The sequence below is a fragment of the Lasioglossum baleicum genome, chromosome 6 (genome assembly GCF_051020765.1).
Source record: "Lasioglossum baleicum chromosome 6, iyLasBale1, whole genome shotgun sequence".
Taxonomy (NCBI): Eukaryota; Metazoa; Arthropoda; class Insecta; order Hymenoptera; family Halictidae; genus Lasioglossum; species Lasioglossum baleicum.
Window position 1 is genome coordinate 13,815,692 of NC_134934.1, and position 14,772 is coordinate 13,830,463.

The 14,772-nt window shown below is 47.4% G+C and overlaps 1 protein-coding gene across 15 annotated transcripts in view; it reads left to right on the forward strand.

Moving 5' to 3' along the window:
- Bent (projectin protein bent) overlaps window positions 1-14,772 on the forward strand; it is a 94,491-nt gene that overhangs the window by 78,300 nt on the left and 1,419 nt on the right. For all 15 annotated transcript variants that reach the window (XM_076424923.1, XM_076424926.1, XM_076424925.1 and 12 more), the window contains 22 exons: window positions 110-644; window positions 948-1,142; window positions 1,221-1,704; window positions 2,017-2,269; window positions 2,647-3,097; window positions 3,523-3,807; window positions 3,906-4,045; window positions 4,342-4,605; window positions 4,677-5,293; window positions 5,692-8,016; window positions 8,331-8,464; window positions 8,542-8,749; window positions 9,006-9,158; window positions 9,244-9,470; window positions 9,588-9,878; window positions 9,961-10,332; window positions 10,446-10,502; window positions 12,242-12,420; window positions 13,011-13,110; window positions 13,192-13,491; window positions 13,788-14,105; window positions 14,183-14,296. In XM_076424923.1, the coding sequence (XP_076281038.1) occupies window positions 110-644; window positions 948-1,142; window positions 1,221-1,704; window positions 2,017-2,269; window positions 2,647-3,097; window positions 3,523-3,807; window positions 3,906-4,045; window positions 4,342-4,605; window positions 4,677-5,293; window positions 5,692-8,016; window positions 8,331-8,464; window positions 8,542-8,749; window positions 9,006-9,158; window positions 9,244-9,470; window positions 9,588-9,878; window positions 9,961-10,332; window positions 10,446-10,502; window positions 12,242-12,420; window positions 13,011-13,110; window positions 13,192-13,491; window positions 13,788-14,105; window positions 14,183-14,296 (8,002 nt within the window). The remainder of the gene's footprint in view (window positions 1-109; window positions 645-947; window positions 1,143-1,220; window positions 1,705-2,016; window positions 2,270-2,646; window positions 3,098-3,522; window positions 3,808-3,905; window positions 4,046-4,341; window positions 4,606-4,676; window positions 5,294-5,691; window positions 8,017-8,330; window positions 8,465-8,541; window positions 8,750-9,005; window positions 9,159-9,243; window positions 9,471-9,587; window positions 9,879-9,960; window positions 10,333-10,445; window positions 10,503-12,241; window positions 12,421-13,010; window positions 13,111-13,191; window positions 13,492-13,787; window positions 14,106-14,182; window positions 14,297-14,772) is intronic.

Below are 14,772 nucleotides of genomic sequence, written 5' to 3' on the forward strand. Positions count from 1 at the left end.
CCAGTACCCAGTTTCAATCAAATCGTCTATCAAAATCATTCGGGAGCTAAATCTTCGAGCGTCATTCTGGCACCATAATGCATCCTATATTATAATCTATTCTTTGTAGACCGAGACGAAGAGCGATCGCACCAGCCTGTCGATCGAGAAGTCGGTGCGAGACGACGGTGGACTCTACACGGTGACGGCGTCGAACGAACACGGTAGAGACTCTGCAGACATCGACGTGACCGTCGTCGACAGACCTGGACCACCTCAAGGGCCGTTGCAGTACACAGGCACCACTCACGAATCCGTGTCTCTGTCGTGGAACAAGCCTCTCGACGATGGTGGCTCAGACATCACGAACTACATCGTCGAGGTGTCGGACTACGGAGTCGACAACTGGAGACAGACACCCGGATACTGTCCGAGAACCAGCTACACTGCTAAGGGACTCACCGAAGGCAAGAAGTACATCTTCAGGGTCCGTGCCGAGAACATGTACGGCGTGTCCGAGCCGTTAGAAGGCAAACCAGTGATCGCTAAGAGTCCTTACGATCCTCCGGACGCGCCCAGTCAGCCAGAGATCCTTGGCTACACTCCGAACAGCTGCAGCCTCTTCTGGAACCCACCACTGAACACCGGTGGCAAGCCTATCACAGGTGAGACACTTCATTCTTACACAATCTTTTCATTTTATCTGTAAAAAGAACGTCCAAGTTGCTGATTTGTTAGACTGCGGACCTTTATTGCGTTTATGAAAAATTGGTTGGATAAAATATAAAACAGTAAAATATTAGAAAAATTTAAGTAAGAGAGTCATTAGGGGACAAAATCAATTTTTTATATACCTCAGCTTCCTACAATCAATGTAGAACATTTTTATTTTGCATACAGATCCGCAGTCGACTGATTAGATTTCAAATAAGTTACTACGATTTCATCGAACCCTTCTAACTTATTAGGTTACTACGTGGAGAGGCGCGAGCGTGGCGGAGAATGGCTCAAGGTCAACAACTATCCCACACCGAACACCACGTTCACGGTGCAGGACCTCCACGAGGGATCCAAGTATGAATTCAGGGTTATTGCAGTGAACGAAGCTGGACCCGGTAAACCCAGCAAACCCACCGAACCAATCACCGCTGGACACCAGCGTTGTAAGTGCCATAAACCAAATAAACATCGGTACAGACATCGTAAACAAACATCGATTAACGCAGAGTATTCTTTTCCAGTGCGTCCGGATCCTCCAGACGCACCGAAGCCGGACAGGATCACCAAGGATTCAGTGACGTTGAGCTGGCGTCCTCCTCGCAGCGATGGAGGCGCCAAGATCAGAGGATACATCGTCCAGATCAAGCAGAGAGGACAAGATGAGTGGGACGAAGTGAACGGAGCATTAATACCGACGAACGTCTACACGGTGCCGAAGCTGAACGAGGGCGAAGAGTACTTGTTCAGAGTGATCGCCGTGAACGACGTCGGCAACAGCGAACCGAGCAAACCGAGCAACCCGATCGTCATCGAGGAACAACCGAATAAACCGGTGATGGATCTGGGAGGTGTCCGCGACATCACGGTCCGCGCTGGCGAAGACTTCTCCATTCATGTACCTTACATCGGCTTCCCCAAACCCACCGCCACTTGGTATGCCAACGACGTCGTCAAGGACGAGACCGATCATCGCGTGCACCAACAACTGGGCGACGATTACGCCAGGTAACGCCCTCGACGATCAGCTAACAGAGTATGAGCGTAGAGAGTCGTCGCTTAATAACTTTTAATTACTCGCATATTAATATTTACAATCTGAAAACTTAAAATTTAGTGCTCCAGGCATAAACGAAGGTGTCGACTGTACTAGCAAATATTCATTTTCGCATTAAAGTAGTCACTTTATTGAATAAAAATTTATTTACGTCGGAGTCATATAAAGTTCCATGTGGCCAGTTATGTAGAAAGTGGAGTGCGAGTAACTGAAGGTTAAAAATGTGAGTGTCTGACCCGATAAAATCAATTTCTCACTTGCAGTTTGGTGGTGAAGAACTCGAAACGATCCGATGGAGGAGTCTACAGGCTTCAATTGCGCAACTCTTCAGGATTCGACACGGCCACTGTGAACGTCAAGGTCCTCGACAGACCGAACCCTCCGGAGAACCTCCACGCCGACGAATTCGGAGGAGACGCTCTCACATTGTTCTGGAACCCGCCGAAAGACAATGGCGGCGCGGACATCACCAACTATGTCCTCGAGAAGCGCGAACCGAAGGGAACCTGGTCGAAGGTTCGTTGCACTATATATAATATATACATTTTTTACTTTGAAGAAGAAAGGGTTTTATTGACATCGTGTGCAAACCACTGCTTTTAGGTTGAAAGATAATCCCTCAAAATTTTATGTCGCTGACTCCTCCTTTAAGGGTGTTATACTGTAACACGTGCTCTACTAAAGATCTATACAATCATTTGTTCAGTTTTGGACTGTTCGGAGGATTATCTTTCAACTTAAAAGCATTGTTTTGCACGCGATATCAATGAAAATTATCGTGGGGGCCGCTGGACCATGCTTATTCTGCTAGACTTGCTAATATAATCGCACCTGAATAATCATAGTACCTATCCACACTGTCTGATCGTTTTTTTTATCGTTCCATCGAGTAGGTGAGCAGCTACATCACAACGCCGTTTGTCAGAGTGAGGAATCTGACGGTCGGAAGCACCTACGAGTTCCGTGTGATGGCGGAGAATCAGTACGGCACCTCAGACCCAGTGACAACGATGGATCCCATCAAGGCCAGGCATCCGTTCGACCCACCAGGTGCACCTGGAGCGCCGAGAGGCGTGGAAACCTCGGAAGACAGCATTACCATCACCTGGACCAAACCTCGTCACGATGGAGGATCTCCAATCCTCGGATACGTGATCGAGAAGCGGTTGTTGAGCGAGGACAAGTGGACCAAAGCCACTCCGTCCCTCGTTCACGAGACCACTTACAGGGTGACTGGACTGATCGAGAACCACGACTACGAGTTCCGCGTTGCTGCAGAGAATGCAGCCGGCCGAGGACCGTTCAGCTCGAACTCCGAAGTGATCAGAGCCAGCGCGCCTCCGTGTGAGCGTCACCTTCTCTGTTAGCCCATTGCACTCGGAGCTATTATAACTGGAAAATTAAACATTTCTTCCGACCTTGAATAATTCCATACAATAGTTAAAACTGCGGATGTTTATGCAATTTCTAGTTTTTACAGCAAAATTTCAATAAAGTGGGAACAAATAAGATCTTGTTCTCTGTGGTAGTAGCCTTTATAGATCTGAGATAAATAAAAATCGTACTCAATTCTGTAGAATTTTATATTGTAGCACATTTTGAAAATTTTTAGAAGCCATAAATGCATAAAGATCCGCAGTCTATCGATTAGATACCAACATATTTAATAATGTAAACAATATTTTGTGGCGACTCAAAGCCACCACTCGAGTGCCAATGGTTAGAACTTCGTTAGAAAGACTCCATTCTAATTACGAATTCGTTTACAGTCCCACCGAGGATCACATCCGACCTGAGCATCCGCGACATGACTGTGATCGCAGGAGAACCGTTCACGATCACGGTTCCATACAATGCGAACCCGAAGCCGAGACCAAGCTGGTCGATCAACGGCGAAGAGGTTCTCACTGGAGACAGAATCAAGTTCGACACCACGGACGTTGCCTCGCAGTTCATCAACAAGAAGGCGAAACGCTCGGACACCGGAAATTATACGATTTATCTGACGAACACCGTCGGCACGGACTCTGCTTCCTGCAAGGTCCTCGTTGTCGGTGAGTGTTGCTTGTCCGTGAGTCCTGCATGGTTTCATTAATCCTTAGCTATCCTGCATTTTAATTGCAATACGTATATTCGATGATTCTCTTTTCAGACAAACCGTCCCCGCCTCAAGGGCCATTGGACATTTCGGACATCACCCCGGAGACCTGTACGCTGTCCTGGAAACCGCCAACCGACGACGGTGGTTCACCTATTACGAACTACGTCGTCGAGAAATTCGATCCGGCTGGCGTATGTCATCCCCTTTTACTTTGTCAGCGTCCGCAGTGTTAACCCTTAGCACTTAGCACTTATTAAATTATTTTATATATCACATAAATTACTAAACATTTAAGAGTATCGCATGAGTTAATATGCATCAAATGTAAGAATCATATAGAATGGAAATATTTTAGGTCAGGAGAAATGTTTAGTTTTTCTGTTAGAATAGTTCCGAGTGCCAAGGGTCAATACTGTTCAACAAATTAGAGCTTTTTGAGTGCGCAAAGTGAGTGTTGGATAGTGTGATCATGTACGAATGATTTCAGTACTGGGTGAAGCTGAGCAGCTTCGTGAGGAACACGCATTACGACGTGATCGGTTTGGAACCGAATCGTCAGTACAACTTCCGAGTGCGAGCCGAGAACCAATATGGAGTATCGGAACCATTGCAGGCGGACGAGCCTATTACAGCGAAATTCCCATTCACGGTTCCGGATGCACCTGGACAGCCCCGTGTCATCGACTGGGACACTTCGAACGCGACTGTGGTCTGGACTCGACCAATCTCCGACGGCGGTTCTCGAGTTCAAGTACGTAAACCACATCAACTGCCAGGTTTCTGTAATAACAGAAAATAAATGTACATCTTCCTCTTCTTCAGGGTTACAAGATCGAATTCCGAGACCCGGCAGACGACGCGCAATGGCGAGTGGCGAACGATTACCTCGTCAAGGACACGACTTACATCTGTTACAATCTGCTAAGTGGACACGAATACGAGTTCAGAATCCGCGCGAAGAACGCTGCTGGATTCAGCAGACCCAGTCCACCGTCTGCGCCGTTCAAGCTGAAGAGCAAGTTCAACGTACCTTCTCCACCAGGCACTCCACAGGTCGTAAAGGTCGGCAAGAACTACGTGGACTTGAGGTGGGAGGCTCCAGTGTCGGATGGAGGCAGCCGCATCACCGGCTACGTGATCGAGAAACGAGAAGTCGGAAGCGCTCTCTGGGCCAAGTGCAACGAGTACAATGTCACCGATACCGACTACACTGTGATGCACTTGATCGAACGCGGCGACTACGAGTTCCGAATCTTCGCTGTGAACGCAGCAGGCAGGTCCGAGCCGAGCTCCTGCACCACGCCAGTCAAGATCTGCGAGGTGGAAGGTGGAGAGAAGCCCGAGTTCGTCAGGACGCTGCCTGTTACCCAGAACATACCCCTTGGGAAGACTCTGGTCTTCGAGTGCGAGGCCACCGGCAAGCCTCTCCCCACCGCCAGGTTAGTGTTGGCCACGAGATTCATTGATGATTTGGAAATGATAGAGATGTACGAAAATGCGTGATTGAAAGTGCGGCTTCTCGCACACCTCTACAGTGGGTGTACATAGCATTTGTACACCTTCTAAAAATGAATAACTTTTTCAAAATTTATTCCCCACACCACAATTTATTACACTCCACAGCTTGAGTTTTTTTGAGACATTAGAAGGATTAGTTTAGTTGCTAATGTGTAAATAATTGTTCTTTTAAAATTGTTATTCGTCGCAATTGCGAAGGGAAACGTAAAGTTCACGATTTTTAAATTCTCACGTTCTACTATGTACTATTTGTAATTCTCACGTTCGGTCTGTTTGAAACCAAACACAAATTATAATTTGCCTAAACATCTTCTTCCAGGTGGCTGAGAAACGGCAGAGAGATCACAGTGGGCGGTCGCTTCAGGACAGAGGCGTTCGACGGTATCTACAGACTGGTGATCTCGGATGTGATGGACGCGGACGCTGGCGACTTCAGCTGCCAAGTCTCGAATCCGCTTGGCCTCGCTACAACCACGTGCAGATTGAAGATCGGCACACCTCCTCGCATCGAGCGTATGCCGGAGGACCTGTACCTGGCCGAAGGAGACAACACGAAGATCAAGATCTACTACAGCGGCGACCAACCAATGGACATCACCCTGAAGAAGGACGGTCGCAAGATAATGGACACACCACACGTCAAGTACACCGTGTTCGACGAGTACCTGATCATCTTCATCAAGGACATCGAGAAGGACGACGCGGGCGTGTACGACCTGTCGTTCGAGAACGACAGCGGCAGTGTCAGCGCTTCGTTCAATGTGTACATCACCGGACTTCCAGGACCACCGACGGGACCATTGGACATAACAGACATCAACAAGCATACCTGCACGTTATACTGGCATCCTCCGAAGGTCGACGGTGGTCTGCGCGTGACGCACTACGTGGTAGAGCGTCGCGACATCAGCCACACTCACTGGATCATCGTTTCGTCCTTCTGCAAGGACTGCTCGTTTATGGTGCAGGGATTGGCAGAAGGACAGGAGTACATGTTCCGGGTTATGGCGGTCAACGACAACGGAATGGGACCACCGCTAGAAGGCGCGAATCCCATCAAGGCCAAGGCGCCGTTCGATCCTCCAGGACCACCGGGAACGCCGAAGGTCACCGAGGTCGGCGGCGACTTCGTGAACCTCTCCTGGGAGAGACCGGAGTCCGACGGCGGATCCAAGATCCAAGGTTACTGGATCGACAAACGCGAGGTCGGCGGGCAAGCTTGGCAGCGCGTCAACGTCGCTATCTGCTTACCCACGCAGATCAACATCTCCAACCTGATCGAAGGCAGACAATACGAGTTCCGCGTGTTCGCGCAGAACGTGGCCGGCCTCGGTCCCGAGTCGAAGGCTTCGACTTCAGTGAAGATCACGGACCCGCAAGCGGCCAAGGCTCCCGAGATCATCCAGCCTCTGCACAAGGTGAACTGCGTGCAGAACCACAACGCGCAGTTCACGTGCAAGATCGTCGGCATCCCAAGGCCAACGATCACCTGGTTCAAGGGAGCTCGCGAGATCTCCAGCGGGTCGCGCTACAACATCTACTCGGAGGGCGACGTGCACAACTTGATCATCCACGATGTGTTCGGCGAGGACGCGGACGAGTACTTCTGCCGCGCGGTGAACAAGTGCGGCGTCAAATCGACCAAGGGCGAACTGTTCATCAAGACCCCGCCGAAGCTGAACGTGCCACCGAGATTCAGGGATACCGCGTTCTTCGACAAGGGCGTGAACGTCGTGATCAAGATCCCGTTCACCGGATACCCCAAGCCGAAGATCAGCTGGGTGAGAGAGGGCGAAGCGATCGAGACCGGTGGACATTATACTGTCGACGTCAAGGAGAGACACGCTGTGCTGACGATCATAGACGGCAGCAGAATCGACTCTGGCCCATACCGCATCACCGCGGAGAACGATCTGGGACAGGATACGGCGATCATCAAGATCCAGATCAGCGACAGACCCGACCCACCGAGGTTCCCGCAGATCGACAACGTTGGACACGATTCCCTAGCCCTCAGCTGGAAACCACCAGTCTGGGACGGCGGCAGCAATATCACCAACTACCTCGTCGAGAAACGAGAGCATCCGATGACCAGCTGGATCCGCGTAGGAAACACCAGGTTCTGCACGATGGCCGTGACCGGTCTCAGCCCTGGTCATCAGTACGACTTCAGGGTATGCGCGGAGAACATCTACGGCAGGTCCGATCCCAGCGAGGTCACGCCGTTGATCACGACCAAGGGTATCGTCAAGAGAGAGTTCAAGCAGAAAGAGTACAAGGTGGACGCGACTGGAAAGAAGATTCGCGGAAAGAGCGACGAAAAACCGTCCGACTACGATCAATTCGTCTTCGATATCTACAGCAAGTATGTGCCTCAGCCGGTTGAGGTGAAACACTTCTCCGTATACGATAGATACGATATTCTTGAAGAAATTGGTACCGGTGCGTTCGGTGTTGTACACCGATGCCGCGAGAGAGCTACCGGCAACATCTTCGCCGCTAAATTTATACCTGTGTCCCACGCGATGGAGAAGGAGCTGATCAGGAAGGAGATCGATATTATGAATCAGCTGCACCATCAGAAACTGATCAACCTCCACGACGCCTTCGAAGACGACGACGAGATGGTCCTGATATTCGAGTTGTGAGTACCTAGATCATCGTTGAACTGCAGTGGGTTCTTGATTATTGTACTTCTGATAGAATGACCGGTTTGTACCGGAAATCCTTGATTCGAGTCTGGGATTACTATTTTCTAGTCCTAGCCCAGTACTAGGACTTGCAGTCCCGCAGGATCCCGCGCCATTTTTTGCTCCCGTATTTCTTAAAAGGGTAGACTCTCGTTTCCAGGATTGCAAATTGCTTTCTCATTTCACGATAATGCTAAGATGTGGTTTTTCAGCTAAATCATTGGTGGACTCTCGCTTTATCCGTAATCTCGACCTTCTGTTTGTTCAGCTTGTCCGGCGGTGAACTCTTCGAGAGGATCACGGCCGAGGGATACACCATGTCCGAAGCTGAGGTGATCAACTACATGAGACAGATCTGTGAGGGTGTTAAACACATGCACGAGAAGAACATCATACATTTGGGTAAGCTCCTCCGTACGCTACTTAACGCGATTCTTGTAGAAAAGACGTTGTGCTAATGATTGATCTCAACTTCGTAGACATCAAGCCCGAGAACATCATGTGCCAGACACGCAACAGCTCTAACGTGAAGCTGATCGACTTCGGTTTGGCCACGAAACTCGATCCCAACGAAGTGGTCAAGATCAGCACCGGCACGGCCGAATTCGCGGCTCCTGAAATCGTTGAGCGCGAACCAGTTGGCTTTTACACGGATATGTGGGCCTGCGGTGTCTTGGCATACGTTCTGTAAGCTAATCGTCTCCTCTTCGACATGTTTCGTTTCGTTGAGGGATTTTCCTTGGGAAATCTAGCTTGACGTGTCGTAAAAATCACTTTCTAAAGCATGCTTCTAAGAATATTATAGTTGATGATGTTTAGAACTGTTCACTGCGTTGTTTATCCATTTTTTGAACATGTTTTTGGTAGTATCTTTTGTAGAGTAGCGTAACGGTTGTTCATTTAATTGCTCAGCGATTAGCTGATTAAACAAACCTGATTGTAGACTGAGCGGTCTTTCACCGTTCGCCGGAGACAACGACATCGAGACCCTGAAGAACGTCAAGGCTTGCGACTGGGACTTCGACGAGGAAGCATTCCGCGATGTCTCCGAAGAAGGCAAAGACTTCATTAGGCGACTGCTTATCAAGAACAAGGAGTACGTCCATTGAGTCTCCTTAGAATCCGTAGATAAAATTTATCATCATCTGAAGATTGATTCTAACGCCGAATTCATATTTCAGGAAACGTATGACCGCACACGAGTGCCTGTTGCACGCATGGTTGACCGGCGACCACAGTGATAGAACCAAGGCCATTTCAAGTAGCCGATACATGAAATTCAGGGACAGGCTACGAGCCAAATACGAGGACTGGGAGAAATACGTGCTCCCGATTGGTCGTCTGGCGGAGTACTCTTCCCTGAGGAAGCTGCTCGTCGACAAATACAAGATCTACGATTCTTGCTTCGGTAAGGGATAACGTGAAACAATAAGTAATTTTATTAGACTGCAGATTGTATGCATTTATACGCGGATGTAGCTTAAGATCTAGACTTCCTCGGTTCAATGTTATCTATGATTTGTAGACCGACGACAAGCTGCGCCAAGGTTCGTCATCAAGCCAACGAGCGCGTTCGCGTACGAAGGCCAAAGCGTCAAGTTCACTTGCCGTGTGATAGCGATCGCCGACCCGACCCTCACGTGGTTCCACAACAACCAGGAGCTGCGGCAATCAGTCAAGTTCATGAAACGTTACCACGGCGACGACTACACGTTCATCATCAACAGAGTGAAGCTCGAAGACAGAGGGGAGTACGTGATTAGAGCGGAGAACCATTACGGTTACAGAGAAGAGGTCGTTTTCCTGAACGTGCAGCGTAAGTTCCCTACATTAAGGTCATAATAGGAGTACGTCTAGTTTGAAGATCGTTCTTGAACGTTTCCACTTTTGGTTTCCAGCGCTGCCCATAGATATACCGAAGTACAGGCCAGAACTACTCCCAGTCCGAAGAAGAGAGCCGCTCGGCTACAACATCTGGTTGGAGACGATCGAATCAGCACCGAGCTTCACGTTCCTGCTTCGGCCGCGTGTTATCCAGGTCAGGCAGACTTGCAAACTGCTCTGCTGCTTGAGCGGCAACCCACCACCGACCGTCAAATGGTACAAGGACAGGGACGAGCTCTCAAAACATCATTACGCGATGACGCACGCGGACGGTGTCGTCACGATGGAGATCATCGACTGCAAGCCCGAGGACAGCGGCAAATACCGCTGTGTGGCAACCAACAAACACGGAAAGGACGAGACCACATGCGTTGTTATCGTCGAAGGTACAATTATGCTAGCTAATCACGCTACGTATGAAACGTAGAATAGTTCCAAGCAATTATCGAGTATATATTCTGTATGTTCACCACGAGACTCATCGAACGTTTATTTGTAGGCACTGGGGAAACTGAGGAGCAAGTTAAATTAGCGCACGACCTCCTACATTCCGGAGGTAGAGTTCTAGCCCTCTCTCCTGATATGCGATCCTCTATCACTACATTAAAGTCGCGATCTAGCTCCCATCGCCTGTTCCAAGCAAGGACAGAGATCGTGTAGGGAAACTGTGTTCATTTGCGAACGTAGAAAAGGATAGCATGTAAACACATGTGGAAGGGGTAGGCGAAGGGACAGTGATCGTGGAGATCCTCAAGAAGCTAGATCGCGACTTTACTGTATCCAGTTGTCGCGCGGTGTAATGCCTTAGCGATCTGAACAAAAGCGTCGCATCAAAGAGACACTTTGTTTTCGACGATTCAATCTAACGTTGAAACGTAAAGATCCAGATCGCTGAAACATTACGCCGCAGGTCGTAGAGGACAGTTTGCAACCCGTAATTTTTTTTCAGCATTTATTTCACCCCGACCTAGAGGTCCAACTAATTTCCATTGGGTTTCGTTCGATTTGACAATAACTTAGGCGCATGTCGAGTAGTCGCTTCGTTGGCATTCCCATCGATAAACAATGTAGACAGCGAACGAGCCGTTCCACGTCGAGCCCGAACACGATTCGCCACTGATCTTCTTTCAAACTTACAGACCCGGTGTACCTTGGAAAATGAACCGTGTGCCCCTGCTCCCCTGGTTTAGCCCCCAACCCGCAGGATATCGCCAAAAATCCACCCTGGATATTCCCGTTTCGCCTCGGCAAAATAATATTCATAGCCGTTTTAAAGATGGAACGATGCCCCCTCCAGGCATGCGACAAAGCTCTATTGTTATACGAACATGTGATAATGTCTTAAGAGAAGAATTTCGCTTTAAATACAACGCTGTTTCTACCCCCTGAGCCCCCGTCCCCGCACGCCTTATAATATATGCTTGAAGAAAATGCTTGTTGATGCTTTCCCTGGAGAAACGTTCAGGGAGATCTTTTACAAAAACCCTTTAGAAAAATAGTAGACGGATTTCAGATGATTGTTGCTTCCAAAAGCTTGCGAATCTCCGAATTTGTTGCGTACCCCGACGTCTTAGCTCTCCCATGCTTGCTGCAGACATAGATTGTGACGTTCTACATTGAATAGCGATGAACACAGCGAAGATAAATTGAAGACGGAGGTAGCATGTGAAACAGCCGGAAACCTTTGATCCCCATCTGCCCATTTTAATAGTAGTCTTCCCTCGCATAGTGTTACTATTTCGGGGGTATAGAGTAGGGGTGCTTTTTTATTACCGCAAGGGTTAAAATGCAGTGCACGAAAGAAAAAGTTGTGTGTTGTTTAAAGAGAGGATGTACCCATCGGATTACCATTTTTTTCGATTTTTTCAATATTCTTAATGCGGTGCAATTTCAAATAAATTCGTAGAAAGTCATACAACTCAATTTTTCGCTAATAAAAGCAGAAATTCTACGAGCATGGGATCTAAGATTTAAGTTGCCTGAAAAATCGCAAAAATAGTAAAAAATTCGCTTTCATTTTCTCTTGAGAAAACGAAATGACTTTCCGAACGACCTAATAATAAAGTTTCTAAATTGTTTCACCGATATCCGACCACGGATCGTGTTAAAAAGTAAAACTATCCGTAGAGACGAAAGTCACAGTACGCGAGGGAAGACTTAGATCAAAACAAATAGTCCCAAAGAACGCGTTAAAAACAAACTTCGTACCTTTCGACGTGTAATGGCTCGAGCGTGTTTTATAGTCCGAGAACGAATCGAATCAACTACCCCAGATTAACTCGGTTTCTTTCCTAGATCGAAGATTTATCGAGCAACCGATCAAACCGGCGCCACCACCGATCATAACGATCCACAAGTCCGGCGGATACAGCGGCTACAGTTCCACCACCACGCAGGGTTACTCGAGCAGTTCGGCGACCAATTACAGTAGTTCCACCAATAAGCAAAGTTCCGCGTCTTCCTCTTCCTACAAAGTAAATACTCGAAATAATACGAGTGTGTGAATTAAACAATTCCCGGGGATCTTATCTAGAACCTACGTCGCTATAGAATTCAGGGGGGTGTGACCGAAATCAGGAATCATTTGATACACCCTCTCACAGTCAGTCTATTTGAAATTTTCATCACAGGTCTCAGATAAAAACTGTAAGACCCTGAAAGACAATATTTAGTTTCTTCGGTTCCATTGATTAGATTATTTTGATTTTATGAGAATTTTTGGAGTTGATATTCGGCACTGAACACTAACCGTTTCATATCTTTTATTTTTCAATGATCGAAATTATAAAGATGTTTCCGTTAGAAATGATTTACATAAATTTATTTATTCAAACACATATTCTTATCAAAATTGTGAGAAATCTAAATAAGTTCAGTATTGTCATTTTTACAAAACAATGTATATATGAGTCATCTTTTGTACTCGTTGTGGTTAGTGTTAACATGTTGAAAGAGCCATCCTATCTTGAAGGGTGTAAGGATGCTGTTTTGACTAACTGTAAAAACGTTCCCCAGCGAGGGAGCACCGAGTCGGATTATTTTATTCACATTATTTCCACCGCAGGCCACCGACTCCAGCTCAGACAAACGAAGCGTCAAGAAATACGGCTCGGACTCCACAGGCAGCCCGTCTCGTTCTAGGAATACCACGAAAGAATTGATCTGTAAGAGAACGCGTTGCTATTACTATCTAGGGAACTGTAGAATAAATTGATGAACGATTCTGATCGATGTTGTTTGTGTAGATCCACCGGACGACTCGATGAGAGCGCCACAATTCACGAAGAAGCTGAGCAATCTGACCATCAACGACGGAGAACAGCTTGAGCTGACCGCGAAGGTTGACGGCGATCCCGAGCCACAGATCACCTGGACCAAAGGTGGTAAGACGCTTAGCTCATCCGGCATCATGAACCTGAAGTACAAGTCCGGCGTAGCCACCCTCGTGATCAACGAGGTGTTCCCTGAAGACGAGGGCGAGTACACTTGCCAGGCGACCAACAGTATGGGCACCGTGTCCACCTCCTGCAAACTGACCGTGAAACGTACGTGAAACGATCGTTGTTAAGGTCGTTATAGTAGATGAAATTCAAACTTGTAAAATTCAAAAAATTGGGAATGTCAATATATTAGTTAAGGGAAGAAATAACGTTCAATTTAGTTTCTATTACTTGCAATCGATGCAGACAATCTTTATTTAATCATATATTGACGTCTTTAATTTTTAAAATTTTCCAATAATTTTGAATTTCATCTACTTAATTTTGCTATAAATGCATAAAGATCCGCAATGTAGTAATTACTAAGATCAGCATTATAATGAACGCTATACTTTGTTCAGCTAACGCAAACGCGTCCGCGAAGAAGAAGACCGACGACAAGCCTCCGCAGATCGTGGACCACCTGACCAGCATGTTCGTGAAGGACGGAGAAGCCGTGCTGTTGAGCTGTCGAATAATCGGCGCGAAGAAGTTCGACGTGGTGTGGCTCCACAACAACAAGGAGATCAAGCCGAGCAAAGACTTCCAGTACAGTAACGAGGCGAACATCTACAAGCTGAATATTGCCGAGATCTTCCCCGAGGACTCCGGCACCTACACCTGCGAGGCGTTTAACGACGCAGGGGAGAGCTTCTCGTCGTGCACATTAAACGTCCTTGGTACACGATTTTTCTACATTTTCTTCGTCTCACGATCGTCCTCGTGGATTCTAACTTGCAATCCTCGCCTTTTACAGTTCCAAACGAAGAACCGAAGAGCCCAGTCTTCACGACATTCCCGCAATCTGCAACGGTGAGCGAAGGCGAATCGGTTACGTTCACATGCAAGACTGAAACCGCGCCTTTGAAAGGTCAGTAGAGATCTCGCCGATGAGTAGACAGCGGATTTTATGCATTTATGTGACAAAAATGAATAAGTGCAATTTAAAACGGTGAAAATAGAAGAATTTATAACATTTTTATTTTGCATAAAGATCCGCTGTTTACCGATGAGAACAGCGTGTCCCATTCGAATCGATTTTCTGAAACACCTGTGGAAAAGATTGTGGGTGTAAGCTGTATGTCCTTTCGCCATTATTATTCCAAAGAGTATCAGCATGTCTTCGGCTGAAGATTCAGTTTCACTCTTCAGAAAGAGCATGGCCCACCGTGAGAGCCTCAAATTAATTGGACCCATTTGAATGAGAAACTCTGTATCCATCTAGATTTTCCTCTTGCGATAACTACACTGCGGATCTTCATGCGAATTCTCACACTTTATAAACATCCGAGGAAGAGAGATATGTCTTGCAACGATTAAAATCTTCATAATCGCATCCTTAAGAGG